We start from the raw sequence: 22,695 nt of genomic DNA, 5'->3' as shown, positions 1-22,695 counted from the left end.
GCAAGTGGAAAAAATCCAAGTTTTTATTTGAAGCCATGCTAGGGGCATTGCTGTCCTAGACAGGCATGTCACTCCTTTGGATAAGACTAAAATACAGCAAGAAGTCGTGGATGGATTACCATTAAATTTGGCACACATACTCATAAGTAGCGCCCCCAGCAGGCCATATTGTCACAATTAGAGAATAAATTCTGATTGCTTTGGGATATCACCATCTTTTCTTTTCAGGCTTCAAGATGAAAGCTGAACAAAGATGGGAATGAAGCTTAATTTTGTAGCTGATGTAGAAGAAAAGTGAGGTCAAATAAAACTTGTGACTTTAAGAAGATCCCCATTAAATTCCAAGGATTTTGATTCATTTATTAAAAAAAACTTAAGTTACACATAATACTCTTAACAACAATCTGTACATCAGATAACATAAAAATACAAAACTGTACAATTACAGCTGAAGATCTCTCATTATTGCATATAATATTACAAAAAATAAAAACTATAATACTGATTAGAAATGAAAGCTTACACAGAGAACATCACTGACAAACATTGATCTGGTCATACATTCTCACAAAAAGACAACTAAAAAGCTACACATCTAAACCACCTAATGTGATCTTTAAGCAGCTAAAGCACAGGGTTGACCTGCAACGTGGACTATAGCTTATACATTTACAGTAACTCAAATGGATCCTATGGCATGAACTGAAAGTACCAGTATGCAGCTCATCATTCACATCTAATTACTAATCTTAATACAAACAAATGGACAGGTTCAATCTTAGAACCTGTACACAGGTTCAACTGGAGAGAAGTGAATGTAACAGGGAGTGTATGGCTCTTATTTCACCTGAATTTTATTGAAAAATGGTCGAGTGATGACAGAGTCGATTTCTGCTCGGTTATCAGTCAGAGTTTCTTTGACCATTTTCCTTTCCGCTCTTGAGATGTTTGTCTTGAGCTTGAGCAGGGCTGAAACATGTTTCTCACTGCAGGTGAAAGAAGACAGAAAAAATATTACAAACCCACATTTTTATCCTGTGTGAGTATTAATTCAGTCAGAGAAAACACACATGCTATCTAAAAATATTTCTCTATATTAGCAGTTTTAATTAGCACTTATTATCATTATCTATATTTTGCCAGTGTGGCTGCCCTTCTGTGAGCCTACATGTAGAGCATCAAGCAGAAACAGCACACATTCTGCTCTTCCTGTGCCAACAAAGAAAGCCTGAGGCTGGAGGAGAATAAACCCAGAAAAGAGCAGGTACCAGTGACAGCAGAATGCTACTGAAGTCAGAGGCAGTATAAGGAGGAGCTGGGGTGGAGGAGGGTTGCAAACAGTGGCCTGCAGAGGGAGAGGCAAAGTGTAGCCAGGATTGAGTTTAAATATGGCAGCATTGGCAGTTAGCTAATGGTGTGCCTAGAGCGAATCAGCTGGCCGTCAGCTGATGAGGGCTTGCAAGATCAGCTGATCCCAATTATATGGAAGGCTTGACTCTGTCGCCTGCCTGAACCAACTCAACTCACTTATTTCCTTAATATACAAATCATATTTAGCAGAAGCCACACCATTAATTGATGGTAAGATTACTGATGGACTTCTCCTGTTTAAAATCATCATGATGGTGAATGTTCATGATGCCCCGTGTTTGTGTGCAGCCTTGGTTCAAGTCCATCCAGTGGTTCTTTTTCTGCATCAAACAGGGTCTTAAATATGAGTCAAACTTGCAAATAAAAGGACGAGGCCTCTAGCATCTGTACAAAGGCTATCTGCCTTAACAACTGAGCTAAACCAGCACCACATTCAGATTTTTACAACTAATCTTCTACCTAGTATTGCTAAATCGACTACCAACATAAAACATGTGGCCAAAGTATGTGGACTTTCTAAAATATGTTGCCTTTAGGAAGAAGAGAAGAGCAAAGTTGTCTGACTTTCATGCCATCTTTTTATTTTACTGCAGTTGATCTGGTAGTTTTAGGGTTACAGCTCTCTTGCCAGCTCTGGCAGCTCTCTGAGTAAGCTGAGCAGCAGTGTCTGCTTTTAGCTCCCATGTCATCCTGCTGCCGGGAAACATCTGAGCATACTTTCATTTCCTGTTGTGACTTGGCTCTCTCTAGAGTTGGCTTGTTTGGACTGAGCCAAATGTAATGTAAACCACTCATATCATGATGCCGTTCTGTCCTTAATAGGTCTGTTAGACTCATGTGGTCAGACCTAAATATCATCACTGCATGTCTGTGTGAAATATGTTTAAAAGGTGAATCATTTAAATGGGAAGTTTACCTGAGGTCAGGAAATGTGGTTCCAAGCGATACCACTTCCATCTGAATGGACGGGAGTTCTTGGAGTTTCACCACTTCTGCAATCTTGGTCAGTATTTCATTTAACCAATCCTCCTTTGATCCCTGTAAATATATAGAGCAGAGGTTTACACTTCCTGTTACACTTCTTCACTGTTCTTTGTGTTTAGTTTAGTGGTATATTTACTCATCCAGTTGTAACTGTTTTAACAAACATCTAATTTATTGTCTCACCATTTTTCCAAATAAATCTTGAAAACTGTCGGTGTTGTCTTTGATTGTCTGGTACGCACTATGCTGCTGCTCCTTGTCCTTTAGTTTGACTTTTCCTTTAAGGAGCCTCCTCACATATTCCACTGTCACTTCCCGGTGCAGCTGACCAATCAGTGCCTGAAATTGATTCAAACATACCCATCAGAAACATACTGTTAAAGTTGTAAAAAGTATGCCATTCAATGCTGAAAAAGACCTTGTGGAGTAATAGAAGCTATCTTACATATTTAAGTCAATTTACTAGGACCTATAAATCCTCTATAGTATAGGAGTATAAGGTGCTGATTACCATTTTGTTAAGTCCACAACATGGAGTTTCTATGCAGTTTTTCACTGTACATAGTTTATGCATTCACTAGCTATATATCTGGTAGCTGCACTCTCATCCTGTGGTGATTGTTATGAGATGGACTCACAGCTCACTGCCTGTCACTTGTTCTTCTTACTGAGGAGTGTTTTCACGCAAACCTGCACTCCACAAGTTTTGTTTACTTAACAGTATACTCTGTTTTCTCTAAATGCGCAATTGGGACCTTTTGGAGGAGAAAAGCGGTTAAAAAGTGGTGCAAAACCCTGTCAGTTACGTGTAAGTCGTTATGTATTCCAGCATGCTCTGTACCATGAAGTGAACACTTTCCATACACAGTGGATAAGCTGAAAACGCTTGTGACAGTTCACGTATCAGGATTTTATACTGGTAAATAAGTCACCCTAGTGTATTAGTCACAGACAACTTTTTTTGATTAGAAAAAAAACTAGATCCTAAAAGTGCGATTTTTACACTTGACTTTATGGTATTTACAAAGTTTACTAGTTTCTAATGCCTCTCACCAAAATTGGAATACCAGCTTTATTAACTTCTGTCACAAATAAAAAATCAGTGCACAGGCTGTACAAACTTGCTTCAGTTTATCTCTACTGTAACAGCAAACAAACATTTTGATGTTCCTCCGAATGAAGTTTAGGTCTGTGGTTCACAGCTGATGGGTCAAGACCCAGTGGGCCCAAAACTGCTTCTAATGGGTTGTGATTTTCATCTATGATGAAAGAGGCCCAAAGCAGATATACATCCATATATTTTATTTTACACTGTTATGTTGTGGTAACATGTAAATTTTGGTTGGTTTCTGGAGATCATGACTTATGTATCTTATTATTTAGGAATAAAAAGGCTGGTTTTGCCATGATAATTTGTTAATCTCCTGAGATCTTTAGAAAAAAACTCAATTTACATGTTTTTACAAAGAAAAAAATGTATGCATGCACCCCCAACCCACAATTTCTCTATCAGGGGTCATGGTGAGTCCTGAGGCTTGACCAGTTGAGACCCACTGGTTTAGCTTTAAAATAAAGCCCACTTAATGAAAGAAAATTTAGCACACTGATCGACTTATATTTGACATAGATCTGACATGTCATAAGAAGTATCCATGTTAAAATAATCAGTGTATTTCATGCTTTTTTTTACCTCATGACAGGACTGAACAGAACCCTGTAGATCTTGAAGCTCCTTTTCAATGCTGTCCAGCAGCTTCTCAAACGTAGCAGGCTTCTTCAACCACTCACTGGTTCCCAGCTGGCTGTACTTTGACTGTGTGAGGTACAAACATGATGTATTAAACCATCAGGACTTCAAATTACAGTATGTATCAAATTAGCGACTAAAATGAGTCAAAATCTAAATGTTTCTTTACGTAGGTTAATTCCAAATACTGTGTCATTGTGTTAGTCCACATACTAGCAAAACAGAACAAATATTTTACATGCTTTTTTAATATTATGCTATTTTTTTTAAACTTACTGTGACACCTGTCATAGAAATTGTGGATTTTTTTGCCCACATTTCATATTTTATGAGAAAAGGAAGTCCTTCTTTGCATGGAGCAAAGAGTTGTACCAAGGAAGATATATCAAGCTACTTTTAAGAAGAAGTGTTTATTGTTGGCTTTAGTCATATCTAAAGATTTATTCAAAGTAAGACAAAAAAATCATTTACATCTTTTATGAATAAACTCACCTTCAGGACATCATGCACAGGCTTCAGTAAATATGTGTGGGCAGATTCCTTCATGTGAGCCAGAACCTGCAAACACTTTGTCCGCACATCTTCCTGGAACAGATGGCGCTTTTTACTGAGAAGCTCCCTGCAGGTGGACATATAGAGAGGCACTGCATTAGCTTACAGAGGATATTACCTTTTAAGTCTGGTCCAAAAACAATATCTTTACACCATAATTCTAAATTAAAAGAGACCTACATGAACTGTTCGATGCAGCAGAGGTTTGCCTTGATGAACTGCCGGCTGTTTGGTTTGTTTTGCTTCATGATGTTGTTGTGGAAGATCTGGAAACTGAAGAAATTTATATTTTAATTAAAGCAGATTTCACTCAAACAATTCAGCCAAATTAAACTATTTATAAAAAAATCCATTAAGTTACCTCTGCATCAAATCCTTCAGCTGGCATGTTATGATCTGGGCCTTGTGCACATCTCCCATTATCTTTTCAGCTGAAGACATCATGCCATGTATTAGCTGAAGACAGAGGGAAAAACAGATCAATGACAGCTTATTGTAAAGTACTGCAATACATAGTTCAACCAACATAAGTTGCATTATTAAGTGTTCCAATTACAGATTTTATCATCAATATTATAAGAGTAAAATCTATTAAACAAGCTTTTGAGACTATCTGATGCACTGAAAATATACTCTGAAAGCATGCAGTCCTAACATAGGCTTTCAGGAAGCTACGTTAGCTTTCACTGGCTATTTCAGTAACATGGAAAGAAGCAAATCACAACAAATCTAGCAATTAGAGAGCAATTTTTGCTCTTTTAAAAGATTTTATGAATCGTCTTGCTTTACACCTGCAAAATGCTCCACTATGTTTACTGGAAAGTCAAATCATTTACAGATTGTTACATTAACTCAAATATTGCTTAAATCTGCTGTAATGTCATGTTTCTGTATTTCTCCTGTACCTGGATGATGTCATAGGCTACATGACTGACAAAGCAGCCGTCCTCCATCGTTGGCTCCTCTCCTTTTGTCCATTTCTGCTCTGCTTCATCCAAGACACGGACGATGTAAGTCTTCAGCTCATCCTGGACAAAAACACATATTGCAGTCACTCATGACACACACCTACTAATAAAGACCAAACATACCATATTGTGGTTATATGCTGCTGTGAGATACAAAACAACCAGACTGTGGCAGTACACTGGTGGCTTAAGCTACAATAAGGTTCAAGGCCACTGCCCACAATATGGGAAATAACAGTGACCTGTGACCTCCAAAATCTAATCAGTTCATCTTTAATTGGGGTGCACATTTGTGAAAAATTTGAAGTTATCACATTTTCAAGAATGGCCCAGATGGAAGCACATACAGACAACCTGATAGCATGATGCCTCATGCCTTGACTGTCCCTGCCACAGAGGCGTTACAAGCATAATTAAGATGAACTTCCATAGTTGTACCACAATAAAACTACAAAGAAAAACTTTAAAGCTGCAAAAGTTAAGATATTGCATTCTTTAAAAAACATCACAAAAATAAGAATCATAACTTTTGATGATTTAGCTTTTCTTGAAACCATTATGGCAGAGGGACATTTTGGACAAGGATGAAAAGCCAGTAGAACATTTAAGTTATTCAGGAATATTCTTTGCAGAAAATTAACTTTGTTTATGCCATGGCAATTCAGTGTTTAGACCTTCATATTTCTTGTCTATATCTTGAAAATATGCCCTAATTTGATTCTTTAGACTAAGTAAAAAGGCCATAAAAAAGACTAGGATTCTTTCACTGAAAGACTCAGCAATTGTCATGAAAATCAGTTATGTAATTGTGGAGGTTTGTCACTTGGAACACCTGTAAGCATTCTGATAGACAGAGAAACAGCTGGATTATTATGGTGGCCAATAAATGACAAAACTGACATTGATTTGGTTGGTGAAAGTCCGACAAAACCAAATCAAAGTCAAAGAAAAAAAAAGCTAAATATCTGCCAAATCTAAGACAATGCTCTTATTATGTTAGCTATTGTTACCTGCTGTTTGCTCAAGTATTGTTCCTCCAGAGGTTCCAGTAACTCCTTTGGCAGCAGCTTTCCCAAAACCTCAGCGCTGATTTCACAAGACAGCTCTGGCTTTTGAAGGATTCTAACAGAGAGAGAGAGAGAGAAAATATAAAAACTCTCAGTAACAATCCAAAAATAGCTAGAGAAAAGGGATAGGCCTAAGCTCTGCTTTATACCAACACCTAAAAATGTCAGTTTTTCAACATAAAGCCATTGTAAACTGATGCATTTAGTTCCAATTATATTTTATAAATATTTAAAGATTATCAAGTGGCTCACAAAAAGCAAATATAACAAGACATAGAAGTCTAATAAGCCTGATTTAGTGCACTAGAAACTGTAATGTCCTTCTCAAGATACATCTAAAACAATACAAAAGATTTTAGAGTGTCCATAATTCAGAATTCATCCTATAAAAGCAGGGATGGTGAGGTAAATCCAATGACAATTTTGGGAACAATTTTGTCATGTTCAGACAACACAAACTGATTAATTCTCTACAGACTGTGAACATCAGGGCTGGTAAATGGCCAGATCTGGAAATATGAGCCTATATTCAGAATAACATGCATGCTCATTTAGGGCTTGTTTTGAATCACACTCCCTTTAAATTGTGAGTGATGGAATTGCCTATGTCAGTTAAAAATAAAATGTCTTATGCAAATATTCACTAAAAATGAGCTCAGTGTTCTGAGAATCCATACAGTAACACAAACATATCAGCAACATTTGTTTTTGAGGTACTGAAGTAGACCAGAGTTAAAGGACTTGACCCTTGACCAACAGTGTGGTATCATGGCCAAACACAGATCAAACTGGACTCAAAAATAAAAGTTAAAAGCCAGATGGGAAAAGGAACTGGGGGTGGCTATTTCCTGTGAGGAGTGGACAAATATGATCAACACACAAATCACCACCACAGCATCACAGTCATGGGATTTTTTATGGAAGAACCTTATCAGATTCTTTATAACACCAAAACAAAAAGCCAGACAATCCAGTGCCCAATTCAGCTGTTGGAGAGAATGTGGTCATTCTTTGGCAGATCATTCACATATATTCTGGCACTGCCCTGTTCTCAAACCCTTTTTGGAAAATGTTTACACTATTGTTAGAAAGGTCCTCTGCTTCAGTTTTGAATTTACCTGTTTATTTTTTTACTTAGGAAATATAGACCCAAAACTCTCTAGAAATGACAGATACCTCCTCAGAATATTTATGGTAGCAAGCAAAAAGGCAGTAACAAGGCGTTGGCTCTGTAGGGATCCACCCACGATTAGTCAGTGGGCAGGTATAGTACAAAATATCCAGTGCATGGAAAGTTTGACCTTTTATCTAAGACTGCAGAAAGAAAAATATGATGCTCTCTGGAAGAAATGGGAAACATACCTATCACAAAGTGGTGATAACCTATGCTAATTCTGAAACACATCTTTCAATTGAAACAATGCTGATAATGGAAAAATTTGGGCTGATCCACTTGTGTCCCCTTAAGTTCGTAGTGTTCCTACTATTACGCTGAAAAACTTGTGTGTATCATGTGCTTGTAAGCTTAACAGATTTGTGTGGCTTGACATTCAATTGTATTTTCTTTTTTCCCTGTTTAAATCTGTTTGTGACAGAGTTGTTTTGTATTCTTTCATCTTAAAAACTAAAAATAAAGTTATATTAAAAAAAAATAAAAGCTGAAAAAGCATTGATGCCATGACTTACTCTGGATAATACTCATTCACCCAGCGCAGAAGGAAGGTGCAGTCTTTGTCCTCCAGTCCAAAGTCTGCAATTTTTCGAAGTCTAGAGCTGAACATCTGGTGGTACAACTTGGCGTAGAAGTTACAGATGTCCTCCTCAGGAGGGTAGCATCTCTTCACCACTTTCACCACCAGCAGCAGGTCCTCCTTCAGCTGCCTCCCCATGCTGTTCACATCTGCCTGGAAAGATGACTTTCCCTCCTGATCAGCAGGAGGAGTGATGGGGTTGTCCATGCGATCCTCAACCAGGCTGCGAAGTGTCAAGTCGTGGAGCTTCTTCCAGTCGTCTTGCCTCCAAGCAGGTGTTTGTTGATTTCTCTTTTTCCACTGCTGGCTCTGCTCCACCTCCTGGTTTATGGCCTTCACAGCAGAAGTCAAGGCCTCCACACTGACCTCTCCTGGGCTCAGAGATAGTCTCAAGGTCTTCAGGACAAGGCCTTTCAGGTTTGTGTAGTCTTCAGCCAGCTTGTCTTCTTCTTTTTTGTGGTTTTTAAGGGAATCGGTCTCCATTATCCCCCCAAACAGACGCTCCTCTCTCACTATCAGCTGTTGACTGGCCTCATGCAAGTTTTGCATATCTTCTGCCCCTAGGATTGCCTCAAATGTGGGGACCACTGTGGAAGCAGAGACACTGATGTTATTCATAATAAGAAAAATACATTTAACTTACTCATATGCATAAATTCAAAGTGCCAAAAAATAATAACATATCATATAAGTGATAACATTAAATGAACTGATATTGTCTTATTATAAAAATCAGAACTTTTTTGTAAGTTAGTGCATACAAATGCTATGGGGCTGTTGGTATTAATTGCACTGATCATGAACAGGGCTCAACATTAACTGATTTGCTCAACAGCCATTGCAGCTAGTGGTTTTCCAAAGTAACTAGCCTCTCTAAAATTTTCACCAGCCAAAATATTCTCTTTGGAAATAACTTCATATGTGATCTCCATCCTGGAGAAAACACCAATTGACCAACAAAGTTGTAGTCTAACATTAAGTGGTCACAAATCTTGCACTTTGCATTTATTTTTGGGAAAAACTGCCCCCTTTAAGTGCACTGTAGCAATAAGAATCTACCACTGCAACAGTGTTCACAAACACTGGTGCTATGAGCCAAGTCCTGTTAGAGTAGACCTCAGGATGTGTCACCTATAAATTCAACCTGCCTAAGTGACTGATGGGAGTTACTGCACTTCCTACCATGGCTGAAATCCACCTGCATTTGGGTAGTTGGCAGTTATTTATGTCAAGCCTTGATCACAAATGATTACAATCCACAATCACTGCACTAATTTTCTAAATCACAATTAATCTCATGCTTTAATGTCCCTTTCAACACACTTTGGCTAAGCCACTCCGACATCTCCCTGAAGACACACTAATGTAAAATAAATCCATCACTACTTCACTAAAAAAAAAAAAATCACAGACAGCTCAGTGGACAAGTCAAAGGCCACCTTCACCTCATGTTATCAAACTTTTAAGTTTTCTCCTTTTCAATCCATGACAAATTCATTTTTTTCCACGGCAAAGGACTTGGTCTACCTGTGTTAGCAGGTCTGTATCAAAACAGGAAGTCACTTGCCCACAGTTTAAGACAATAAATCCAAAATGACACAAAAAAGAGCTTTAAATGCTAAAGGGTGGAATTTTGAAGTGATAAAAGGATGCGATTAATCACGATTGAACAAAGAAATCCTGATATGAAAGTTTAATCCTTTGACAGCTTTAAAAAAAATACCTGTGAGAAAGACAGCCCTATTGTGTAGCAGCTGAATGAGATTTGATGAATGGTTCATATGGCCCAGCCCTAGAATATCGCCGTACTTTTACTCTTATGAATTACACAATGATTTTTTCATCTCATGTTAGCCGTTAAGGCAGACACACCGTGCAGTTCCATTCGACCAGTACTACTGCCTCACTAACGGTTAAGTTAGCTAACGTTCTGTCTGTGATGTCTGCTAGCAAGAAGCTGCCGTTTTTTAAGGATGAACCAGGGACGAACTAACCGATTTTCGGCTCATCTTCCTTGGGAGAGGTGCGTCCATCCGGCACAGTTGTGTTCACATCAGCCTGAGCCTGGGATCTGTGACCTCCCCATAAATTTCGGATTTTAAACCGTTTTCCACCGGTAGTTTTCCCGTTTTGATCCGGCTGGTAGCCCCCACTGAGACTGACCGTCCCCGCAGATTCTGACCGGGTCCGCATCCTTATCCGTGAGATAAAACTGGACCAGCAGCGTGAGCAACCCTCTGAAAAAAAAAGAAAAAAGTTTTCACAAAACAAGACAAAGAAACGAGACACAAAGAAGGTGAACGACATAACTTTCTTGTCGACGTCAACAGGTTTTGTGAGCTAGCTGCATGGGCGACTGAAAATCAAATATTTATCGAAGTAGAGATTTAATATTTGCTTAGCTAATCGTCTCTTGCTCCCATATGTTTTAATGTTTCACTGCACTATGCTCTGTTTAATTTGTAATTGCAATTTAAACGACTGTCGTGTCAAGTTGTAATTAAGAAAAGTTTAAAAAAATGCCTTTACAATACACTAACTGCTTCTAGCATGTCACTCTTCCTGTTTTATTTTCAAAATAAAAACCAAATAGTGTTTAACCTGTTACAAATAAACCCTATACATAACTCTCAGTAGAAACCCAAATAAGAGCCCCATTCATTATTATCTTACTACCACTACAACTGTCTATATAACAAAACTTAAACCATAAAAAGCAGTGTACAGCCAGTTTAAATAAATAAAACTTTAAAACAGTTAACAATTACGTTACCTTGACGCACCATAAAAGCTGTTAAACAAATTCTGTTGAAAATAGCTACAAAATCTAAGCATGTACAGACAACAAATTTTACAAACATTGCCATGGGAAATAAGATACTCAATGACTAACTGAACACTTATATATAGTCTAAACAGTCAGATGGAAATCACTTGGCACGTTATTTTTTAATCTATCTTCTCCCAGCAGCTTCTTACTCACCCTTATCTCACAGTCCCAGCTATGCTACAGCTGCTGTGAGCTGGGGGTCTTATAAAGGAGCAGCAGGCTCCTCCTGCTCTGTCTCCTTCTTCACATGGACATGGGGGAAGTCCATAAGAAACACACAGGACTTTTTTTAGATACACTAGTACTGAGGTAATGTTGGACTCTCACATGCGGTTAAGAGGGGGAAAAAAATCTCAACTGGCATTTCACTAAATGTTATGACATTTTGTAAAAGATAGGTATGAACCATGAACTTATTCTCTAACTCAACAACAGGTCAGAAATCAACATGCAGAGCAGTTTTATAGAAATCCTAATGTAAGATAGTAATGATATGGTGTTTGCATATGTCACTGCATAATGTTATGTTCATTTTAACATGATTTCAACCACTTACCCTGCCCTCATACACCTAGAACTTTAAGGAAACATCTGGCATTAGATGCAAACTTTTGACTGCCTGCACCTTACTGCTCCCGGTTTTGGATGATACCTTTTATCCTCATGCCTCCATCCATTGATCAATCTCTCAATACAACTTTCATTACAGATTGCTTTCACCAGTGACAATTTTTACACATTTGATTCATATTTAGTCACAGAATACTTGGATTAGATTTTTAAATTCTTTTTAAGTTAAACTTTTTCTACCACATACTTCAACCTTGAACACTGATATCTCTCAAAGTAGGCTTACTTATGTAACAACCAAAAAAAAAACAAAAACACAATAAGTCTTTATCTTACACTTGGTTTACAATTCACTATCATTATGATTGCACCTCACAGGCAGCACTTCACTAACTAAGTCAGCAACTTCACTCATGGCGCAAAAGTATCTAATGCCCAAAGGCATTCTGGAAAATCTATGCAGATTAAGGAATGAGTGTGTCAAATAATTTGAGTACAATGACAAAAAATACTTCGAATGATTGAGTACTGTTTACTTTTTAAAAATTAAGTAAATATACATATGTCTGGTGAAACTACCATTATTTACACGTTTTGATTTACGATTATTACAATCAAAATTTAAAAAAAAACTCAGAAAATGCAATTTTAGTTGAAAATATGCTTGTAAGTAAATGATATAACACACTTAGCTGATAAACAACATGCTCCTTTTTGTAGAAGAAATATGTTCGCTCATCATTTTCATTTATTTCACAGATCTGTTATGTTAGTGCACATAACATTTAAATGCAACAAATTTAATCTGCAAAGTATTGTATTTGATCTGTGTTTGTGCCTTAAAAACTATAAACCATGATTATCATCTTCTTTATGATCTAGAGCAACACCTGACATCCATTAACTCTGCTGGTAGTGTTAATTGTTCCTCTTACCTTCTGATCTGCAGGGAAAACAGCCGTGAAGCTTGGAACACATCCCTCCTAAAGGCAGCTACAATCACAGAGGAAATGTTCATCCATATGTGCAGCAGGTTAGTGAAACACTGTACCAAAAACATGAGGTACAAATAGTTTAAAGACCAGGATGTTGGTTAAACCACAGTCTGAGAAAGTACTGGGGCGGCTTACATTGACACGTTTGCATTTGCACCTGCAGTATACGTGCACATCCTATGTGAACTTGAGTTTATAATGCAAAAGTGATAATGCACAAGGTTTCAGAGGAACATGCAGTGTTTACAGTCAGGAAATGTATCTCACTTTTAGGCAGTATAACTGTGTTAAAAATGCTTCAATAGTTTTAAAATCACCAGACATTTCAAAAAATATCACAGAATAAATCAGAGGGCCTTTATTAATAAAACTTGCACACGAAAACTCCAACCTTTCACAGCATCCTGAAAAGCTGTTTACATTTCCAACCTCAGACCTGCTGCAGAAACTACAAATAAATTTGAACCAACTAGTTTCACTTCCTTTGAAATCAGCAAAATCTAAAGTGAGACAAGACTCAGATTTATTTTGTTCTACTTTGGCCATCGGCTCATGAACTTAAATCATTCCTTCAGTCACTCATGCGGTGCAACAAATGAGTAATAAACGGAGCAAAATCTCCCAAATACTCTTCAAGATAATAAATCTGACAGGGGTACACTTTATCATCTGTGGTTTCAATAATTAGATTTTAGGTGAGCTACAAAACATAAAATGAGGATATATGGCAGAAAAATAAAGAAATTAATTAATTACATAAATTAAAAATACATAAATAAAAATTAAAGAATATATATATATATATATATAATTTAAAGAAAAACAATGATAAAAGAAGCAAATGGATGCAAAGCACATTTTAAGTGTAACAGCAAACTCAAGAAAAAAACCCAAGCATTATATTCCCTTTTGAGTGTGGCAAACAGCACTTTTACAACCTGCTGACAAACACTGAGCTGTGTTATGTGCTAAAAACATTATGGGGCATATCCCTTCAAATTAAAATAAATTATTCTTGTTAAATAACAGGCCTTTAGCGAGGTGAATGCTTTAAAGAAGCCTGGAAACTGCTTGAAATTAAAAAATATGGCTTCTGCAAACAAGCACTATAAGTGCATCTTATGCTAACAATTTTCTTTTAGATACACATTCCTAAGTCCACTCAGATCATGTTTCCTCCATCAGAGTCTCAGAAACTGTGAACAATCTTCAACAGTGGAGAAGAAACAAAGTCCTCCACCAGTTTCCTACTCTGAAGGAAACATCTGAACTCTTCATCATGGACAGCGAGACCAAACTCTTTAGAAACACATTTCTCAAGTCAACAACTAAAGAAATGATCCCTGAAAGAATAGTCTTGGTTTGTTCTGGATGTTTCTCACCTTCTCATATCTGGAGACAACAACTTCTACTCATGGTTGACTCCACAGTTTCTTCACACCTCCTGCAACCTTTTCATTGACTTTCTGAATCAAAAACTTCATGTTGAAGTCAATAGAAATGAATCTTTCCCTGTTTTAGAGATGCTTAAAGACCGTTTAAAGTAAAAATAAATCTGTATTTAGGTTTGTCATATGATAGGTTACTGTGTAATGAACTCCCAGGTCAAATTTCAGTCACATAAAGCATCTCCAAGTTTATGAAATTAAAGAGCCTGTAAAGTGAAATCCAAAGTTTTAGTCTTAACACTTTAGAAATGTTGGAATATGGTTGCTGTAAACATGTGAAAACTCTGAGATCTACATGAGACTGAATTCTGGATTTAGGCCATTTCATCTCTTTCCTGGCTTGGTTTTTTGTGGGCGGGGCCAAAATGTGGACTCACGATGTCATGAGCCCACAGTAGAGAATGACCCCGCCCCTCTAACACTACAATATTGTGGACGGAAGCAGTCACCTGGAGAGGGACTTCTGGTTCATTTTGTGCAAAGGAATTCAGTCTTGTACTCTTGTACCGCTCTATAATGTTCATGTTTCATTGCAAAGTTATAGTTCTGCATGTTTTGTTTATTGGTTTATGTTTTTAGGGGAAAATATTTTTCCAAGTATGACACCATGAGTGAGGGGGTTAATGCTGCAGACTATGCGTGTCCTGAGTGGGTGTGGCTTCAGCTCATTCAACAGACATGCCCACACCATCCTGGAGCAGATTTTACTGCCTTATTTTTCATGATTTGAAGCTTAACTTTATAAACTTGGAGATGCTTTATGTGACTGAAATTTGACCTGGGGGTTCATAACACAGTGATCTATCATACGACAAACCTAAATACAGATTTATTTTTACTTTACAGGGTCTTTAATCTAGACTATCAGGCCCCAAAGCTTTGACAGAGGACCTCAGATTAGCTGATGCTGTGCCCACTTTTTAATCCTTGCTAAAAACCTTTTTTTTTTTTTTAAATCTGTATTCTTTCTCTTAACCATTTCTAAAAGTACTTTTCATACCATTAGTTTAGCTTCTTGATTACTGTCAAGCATTTTGTCCTTCTGAGTAATAGTGCTTGTGTTTTTGAGTTTGGTTGAAACATAAGACTCAATAGCAGATGGTGTTTGGATTGTAGTGAGGAAGCCTAAGATGGTCATTTTTAATTTTCTTCTACCAAGAATTTTTTTTTAAAGTCGCCAAGATCTCAGAGACATGAACAGCCATCAGGCAAGCTAGCAGCTTTGTGAAGCCGTGTTTACATGCGGATCATGAACTGCATTTATAAGCAAAGAAGCTTGTATCCGAGAATTTACAGGGGGTTTGTGTTTTTATGAATGTTTTATAAACTTCAACATTTTTCCACCAGGGTTTTCTTTCTAGTATGACCCAAGAACTGATGTCTTGGTTATTTTGACTCTGCTGGCAGGCGATTACTTCTGTTAACCGGGAGCCGAATGCAAAGTGAAAGCATCTGAACTGTTGCTGCCCAGCCTTGCATCACCAGTAACAGAACTAGAGCAAGTTATAACATGAACATATAGCTTTTTGAAAAGTGAGCTTTTAGGGGAAATAAGGCAGTGTGGCTGCTGTCAGACGTAGGGGAATTCTCTTTTTTGTAATCATAATGCTGTGAATAGAGGTACAATTTTTCTCCAAAACAACAGTTTAATTCCTCTTCTCTATATACCAATTACTGAAAAATATGGATTTTTTCAGGTATTAACTTTGGGGAAGTAGGTTTAGGATTTTGTGTAATGATGGAAAAGAGCAGATTGTGAGAAGACAGTAAAGAAGCAACACTCACACATTCAGCAAAGTAGAAATAGGAGTGAACCGATAAATAATCCTCTCTGATTTAGTCATGAAATTACACTTCTTTTCACCCCTACCAAGAGAAAAGGTTTCAAAATCATGGTTAACACATTTCATCTGCAGAAAATGAAAACCATATATTTCTAGCATTTAGAGATCAGGATTTGTCATGGATAAGGATTACTCCTACTTCAATAAACAACACAAAAACCAAGCATGGCTTCTGCAAACAAGCACTATAAGTGCAGCTTATGCTAACAATTTTCTTTTAGATAAACATTCCTAAGTCCACTCAGATCATGTTTCCTCCATCAGAGTCTCAAACTCTGAACAATCTTCAACAGTGGAGAACAAACAAAGTCCTCCACCAGTTTCCTGCTCTGAAGGAAACATCTGAACTCTTCATCATGGACAGCGAGACCAAACCTTTTCAAAACACATTTCTCAAGTCAACAACTAAAGAAATGATCCCTGAAAGAATAGTCTTGGTTTGTTCTGGATGTTTCTCACCTTCTCATATCTGGAGACAACAACTTCTACTCATGGTTGACTCCACAGTTTCTTCACACCTCCTGCAACCTTTTCATTGACTTTCTGAATCAAAAACTTCATGTTGAAGTCAATAGAAATAAATCTTTCCCTGTTTTAGAGATGCTTAAAGACCGTTTAAAGTAAAAATAAATCTGTATTTAGGTTTGTCATATGATAGGTTACTGTGTAATGAACTCCCAGGTCAAATTTCAGTCACATAAAGCATCTCCGAGTTTATAAAATTAAAGAGCCTGTAAAGTGAAATCCAAAGTTTTAGTCTTAACACTTTAGAAATGTTGGAATATGGTTGCTGTAAACATGTGAAAACTCTGAGACATGAGACTGAATTCTGGATTTAGGCCATTTCATCTCTTTCCTGGCTTGGTTTCATGTGGGCGGGGCCAAAATGTGGACTCACGATGTCATGAGCCCACAGTAGAGAATGACCCCGCCCCTCTAACACTACAATATTGTGGACGGAAGCAGTCACCTGGAGCAGGGACTTCTGGTTCATTTTGTGTAAAGGAATTCAGTCTTGTACTCTTGTACCGCTCTATAATGTTTATGTTTCATTGCAAAGTTATAGTTCTGCATGTTTTGTTTATTGGTTTATGTTTTTAGGGGAAAATATTTTTCCAAGTATGACACCATGAGTGAGGGGGTTAATGCTGCAGACTACGCGTATCCTGAATTATCCTGAATTTAGCTCATTCATTTTGTGCAAAGGAATTTACGCTTAATTTTATAAACTTGGAGATGCTTTTTCTGAAATTTGACCTGGGGGTTCATAACACGGTGATCTATCATACAACAAACCTAAATACAGATTCACAGGGTCTTTAAGCTTCAAATCACGAAAAATAAGGCAGTAAAATCTGCTCCAGGATGGTGTGGGCATGGGTGTTGAATGTGCTGAAGCCACGCCCACTCAGGACATGCGTAGTCTGCAGCATTAACCCCCTCACTCATGGTGTCATACTTGGAAAAATATTTTCCCCTAAAAACATAAACCAATAAACAAAACATGCAGAACTATAATTTTGCAATGAAACATGAACATTATAGAGCGGTACAAGAGTACAAGACTGAATTCCTTTACACAAAATGAACCAGAAGTCCCTGCTCCAGGTGACTGCTTCCTTCCACAATATTGTAGTGTTAGAGGGGCGGGGTCACTCTCCACTGTGGGCTCATGACATTGTGAGCCCACATTTTGGCCCCGCCCACATGAAACCAAGCCAGGAAAGAGATGAAACAGCTTAAATCCAGAATTCAGTCCATGTAGATCTCAGAGTTTTCACATGTTTACAGCAACCATATTCCAACATTTCTAGAGTGTTGAGACAAAAACTTTGGATTTCACTTTACAGGGTCTTTAAGGAACAAAAAGGGAATTCTGGGCATATCCAGGGGGTGGCCAGGGGTGGGCATGGCCACCCTTGAAATTTGACTGACCACCCAAAATGCATGCATGGCAGAATTTCTTTTGTTTGCACATAAAATTGAAAACGTTGACATCTTCTTTTTAAGTACCTGAAAATGAATTTAAGTAGGGATGCAGGATTTTACTGGCATGATACTTGCATCAGTAGACATTAGCTAAAGAAGTTAAATACCCATATCAGCAGATATGATAATTTCTGCTGATATTGACAACTATACATATTAGCTCAGCTAGTTTATTTCTTTACTCTTGAGAAGAACATGTTTTTTAATTTTTTTAATTTCAAGCAGTTTCCAGGCTTCTTTAAAGCATTCACCTCGCTAAAGGCCTGTTATTTAACAAGAATAATTTATTTTAATTTGAAGGGATATGCCCCATAATGTTTTTAGCACATAACACAGCTCAGTGTTTGTCAGCAGGTTGTAAAAGTGCTGTTTGCCACACTAAAAGCCACACTTGAGTTTGCTGTTACTCTTAAAATGTGCTTTGCATCCATTTGCTTCTTTTATCACTGTTTTTTAAAAATTATATAAATATATATTCTGTAATTTTTTTTATGTATTTTTAATATATGTAATTAATTAATTTCTTTCTTTTTCTCTTTCATTATTTATTTAGTTTTTCATTTTTCTTATGTATTTTATCTATTTATTAATCTTTATTTTTGTGGTTTCTGCCATATATCCTCATTTTATGTTTTGTAGCTCACCTAAAATCTAATTATTGAAACCACAGATGATAAAGTGTACCCCTGTCAGATTTATTATCTTGAAGAGTATTTGGGAGATTTTGCTCCGTTTATTACTCATTTGTTGCACCGTATGAGTGACTGAAGGAATGATTTAAGTTCATGAGCCGATGGCCAAAGTAGAACAAAATAAATCTGAGTCTTGTCTCACTTTAGATTTTGCTGATTTCAAAGGAAGTGAAACTAGTTGGTTCAAATTTATTTGTAGTTTCTGCAGCAGGTCTGAGGTTGGAAATGTAAACAGCTTTTCAGGATGCTGTGAAAGGCTGGAGTTTTCGTGTACAAGTTTTATTAATAAAGGCCCTCTGATTTATTCTGTGATATTTTTTTGAAATGTCTGGTGATTTTAAAACTATTGAAGCATTTTTAACACAGTTATACTGCCTAAAAGTGAGATACATTTCCTGACTGTAAACACTGCATGTTCCTCTGAAACCTTGTGCATTATCACTTTTGCATTATAAACTCAAGTTCACATAGGAAGTGCACGTATACTGCAGGTGCAAATGCAAACATGTGTCAATGTAAGCCGCCCCAGTACTTTCTCAGACTGTGGTTTAACCAACATCCTGGTCTTTAAACTATTTGTACCTCATGTTTTTGGTACAGTGTTTCACTAACCTGCTGCACATATGGATGAACAACTAAAAAGTCACCACTAAACATTCAACAGTTTTACTGTAATATCGTGCGAGAAGCTGCTTCAGTGAAGTTTATCTATGAATTTGAAACCATTAACATCACTGTAGTGAAACACCAAGTTAGTTTGTTTGTGTCTTCTGATCAAAGTAAAATGTGGATTTCTCTCTCATTGCAGGAGGAGTGTTGTTGAACTTCAAAAGTCAACCATGAGCTAAAGTTGTCATCTTCAGACACAAGAAGGTGAGAAACATCCAAAATAAACCAAGACTATTCTTTCAGGGATCATTTCTTTAGTTGTTGACTTGAGAAATGTGTTTCTAAAGAGTTTGGTCTCGCTGTCCATGATGAAGAGTTGTGATGTTTCCTTCAGAGCAGGAAACTGGTGGAAGACTTTTTCTCCACTGTTGAAGATTGTTCAGAGTTTTTCTGAGACTCTGATGGCGGAAACATGATCTGAGTGGACATCTTGGGTTTAAAGGTTACACTTTCCTGTACAAACTTACCACAACCACCAATCTCCTCATTTGGAACAATTACAGCCTGTAATGAAGCTCAGTTTTTCTGCTAAATACATCTTTCTTCTATTTTGGGAAGATGATTAACTTTCTGCATCAAAAATGTTTTTGTGATTTCTTGGCCTCAAATCTGCCTGCACAAGTGAATTCTGTCACCTTGCTCTAGTTCACCTGCACAGGTGTTTTTACTGATGAGACCCTGTTGGGTGCCTAAATGTTCTTTTTTCTGTCTGGAGTAGACAAAAGATGAAGACTTGTCTTCCTCTACTCTCTTGTGCAATAATGAGTTTCTTGACCTTTGTGAATAAACAACTTTAAGTGGAATTATTTCTTGTTAAACATGAGCAGTCCGATGACACATCTCCATTACATTATAACAAAAATGAAACAAAAAGACTTGGAATGTTGGATCTATAACTGAGTCAGAGATAAAGCTGAAAAAGAAATCCCACTTCTAAGTCAAACTCCCTGAGGATTTTATCTCTGGGGTTTCAAAATCCTGGTTAACACCTTTTATCAGTGGAATATGAAAACTGTATATTTCCTGCATTAAGAAATCAGACTTTTCTTTGTTATGAATAAGAAGTGCTCCAACTGAGTAATGAGATCACTGTTTGACTTTTTTGACCAAAAAGAGGACTTTCAGGTGCACATTTATTAAAAACAAATAGATTTTTTTAAGTTTCACACATTGATAAGTGTTTTTTTCTACAGCAGATGCTGTTGTCTACTCAGATCACAGGCAGAGGTTGCTGAATTCTCATATGTACAGTGCTCGTAATGTTTTAACCTTTCTGTTTCAAATACTTCATGGTGAAATAATGAGAAAAGGGCGATTAGTGGCACATCATCTTTGAATCATGAGATTCTCCCTGTCAAACTATGAACAACATTTCCAGGGAAATCCAGGGAAAAGAGTGGCTAAGGATGTTTTAATTAGAACAGAAAACTGTCTTTTACATATACCACTATAAGTTCACTCAGATCATGTTTCTTCCATCAGAGTCTCTGAGAAACTCAGAACCATCTTCAACAGCAGAGAAGAAACAAAGTCTTCCACCGGTTTCCTGCTCTGTAGGAAACATCTGAACTCTTCATCATGGACAGACCAAACCTTTTCGAAACACATTTCTCAAGTCAGCAACTAAAGAAATGATCCCTGAAAGTATAGTCTTGATTTGTTCTGGATGTTTCTCAGATTCTCATGTCTGGAGAGGAGAACTCTTACTGATGGTTCTATTAGTTCAGGTGTTCTCGAAGTTTTGATAGCTGAGGGCCAATTTAGAAACCCAACATTGGACTGAGGGCTGATGAAGGAAAAAAAAAGGAAAAAAACAAAAAAATCCCCTTTGTAATCATTTTAATGACCAGGTTGCATCTCTACAGTTTACATTTATTGGTCTGCATCCAGTAATGTGCAATAAACACATTTTAATTAATAAATGAGGCTAAACCTGACAAAACTTGAGAAAACCTTGAGAAACATTGTAATGCACACAATATCCCTGGCGTTTTCTGTCCTCTACAGTCAAATTTGGGATATAACAGTCCTGTCTGCCGTCCATTTCAAAATATATGTAAAAACTTATTTAGAACAAACAGTCAGTCTCAGTGTGCCTTGCTTCCTGTCTTAACAATTGCAGGCCACCAGAAATGTTTCTGCGGGCCATCATTGGCTTGCGGGCCGCACTTTGAGAACCTATGTATTAGTTCAAGGTCATTATCTAAATGCACTAACATTCTCTACCACTCAATCTGTTTAAAATAAATGTTCAAGTCTGGACCTTAAATGAAACAAAATCTTTGACCAGAGAACCAAAGAGGACAAGACAAACATGTTTTAAAGGGCATCATTCCAGAAGCTACTTTAGGCTTCTACACTTAATAGACTTTTTTGGCACAGCTCTCTTTTTCCCAGCAAATTCCCAACCCTTTATAAACAGCTCTATGACTCACTTTATGGTCCTAAAAACAATTGAAACACGCTCCTCTGAAGTAAAATTTTTTGTGAGAAGTAGAGGTAAAACTGTCTATTGGGACAAATGGTGTCTAAAGAAGTAACAGAGGATCTGACCATAAGTAAAAGTCCTCCTCTCCATACATGAGATCCTGAGAAACATCCAGAACAAACCAAGACTATACTTTCAGGGATCATTTCTTTAGTTGTTGACTTGAGAAATGTGTTTCTAAAGAGTTTGGTCTCACTGTCCATGATGAAGAGTTCAGATGTTTCCTTCAGAGCAGGAAACTGGTGGAAGACTTTGTTTCTTCTCCACTGTTGACGATTGTTCAGAGTTTCTCAGAGACTCTGATGAACGAAACATGATCTGAGTGGACAATCTTTTTGTAGTAAAAGACTAAACCATATCAGTCTCTACAAATAACAAGTGTTGGTGGCTTCTTCTATTAAATAAGGAGCCCTAAAGCCCCTTTTTCGTTGTATAGTAAAATTCCTAGTTGATCTAATCTCATCTTACTTGGTTTCAGCTATTCTTATCCGTAACAGAGAAAACTTTGATTTCTTATCATGGAAAGCATACGGTTATCGTTTTTTGCTGATAAAAGATGTTACCCATAATTATGAAACCTTTGAAAGCCAAGGGATAAAATCCTTTGGGAGTTTGACTAAGGAGTGGGATTTCTTTTTCAGCTTTATCTCTGACGTTACATCCAACCTTCAAAATATTTTTATTGCATTTATGTTTCTGTATAATGGGAATATGTCATCAGACTCCTTCT

The 22,695-nt window shown here is 37.2% G+C and overlaps 1 protein-coding gene and 5 pseudogenes across 3 annotated transcripts; 2 read left to right on the top strand and 4 right to left on the bottom strand.

The window, feature by feature from the left end:
• Positions 1 to 345: 345 nt before the first annotated feature.
• On the bottom strand, positions 346 to 12,864 carry LOC121526467 (tumor necrosis factor alpha-induced protein 2-like). 3 transcript variants are annotated; one of them, XM_041813078.1, is made up of 12 exons: positions 12,776 to 12,864; positions 10,435 to 10,677; positions 8,376 to 9,027; positions 6,633 to 6,744; positions 5,560 to 5,682; positions 5,016 to 5,110; positions 4,835 to 4,927; positions 4,595 to 4,721; positions 4,046 to 4,168; positions 2,539 to 2,694; positions 2,288 to 2,409; positions 346 to 986 (listed from the first exon to the last, which is right to left on the bottom strand). In XM_041813078.1, exons 1-12 carry the CDS (start codon positions 12,816 to 12,818, stop codon positions 839 to 841), a joined length of 2,037 nt encoding a protein of 678 aa, XP_041669012.1. In that variant the 5' UTR covers positions 12,819 to 12,864; the 3' UTR covers positions 346 to 838. The 3 variants fall into 3 exon arrangements, with proteins under 3 accessions (XP_041669012.1, XP_041669013.1, XP_041669011.1); XM_041813079.1 differs by lacking the exon at positions 12,776 to 12,864 and adding an exon at positions 11,424 to 11,528; XM_041813077.1 differs by lacking the exon at positions 12,776 to 12,864 and adding an exon at positions 11,214 to 11,346.
• A 1,128-nt stretch (positions 12,865 to 13,992) lies between these two features.
• On the bottom strand, positions 13,993 to 14,194 carry LOC121526810 (annotated as a pseudogene).
• Positions 14,195 to 16,363: 2,169 nt separating this feature from the next.
• On the bottom strand, positions 16,364 to 16,563 carry LOC121526805 (annotated as a pseudogene).
• Positions 16,564 to 19,704: 3,141 nt separating this feature from the next.
• On the top strand, positions 19,705 to 19,903 carry LOC121526807 (annotated as a pseudogene).
• A 1,028-nt stretch (positions 19,904 to 20,931) lies between these two features.
• LOC121526813 lies at positions 20,932 to 21,131 on the bottom strand (annotated as a pseudogene).
• A 957-nt stretch (positions 21,132 to 22,088) lies between these two features.
• Positions 22,089 to 22,292, top strand: LOC121526803 (annotated as a pseudogene).
• Positions 22,293 to 22,695: the final 403 nt, after the last annotated feature.

The sequence above is a fragment of the Cheilinus undulatus genome, linkage group 18 (genome assembly GCF_018320785.1).
Source record: "Cheilinus undulatus linkage group 18, ASM1832078v1, whole genome shotgun sequence".
In the NCBI taxonomy this organism is placed as follows: Eukaryota; Metazoa; Chordata; class Actinopteri; order Labriformes; family Labridae; genus Cheilinus; species Cheilinus undulatus.
The sequence above is the reverse complement of the archived record's forward strand: the minus strand, read 5'-3'. Positions and strand labels throughout refer to the sequence as shown.

Bases quoted from the DNA above. Each gene is read 5' to 3' on its own strand.
- LOC121526467 (XM_041813077.1), bottom strand. From the start codon at position 11,307: ATGGCAATGTTTGTAAAATTTGTTGTCTGTACATGCTTAGATTTTGTA. The intron at 4,722-4,834 runs GTAGGTCTCTTT...GTCCACCTGCAG, and splicing joins TGCTGCATCGAACAGTTCAT to GGAGCTTCTCAGTAAAAAGC. The intron at 4,169-4,594 runs GTGAGTTTATTC...TACCTCACACAG, and splicing joins CTGTGCATGATGTCCTGAAG to TCAAAGTACAGCCAGCTGGG.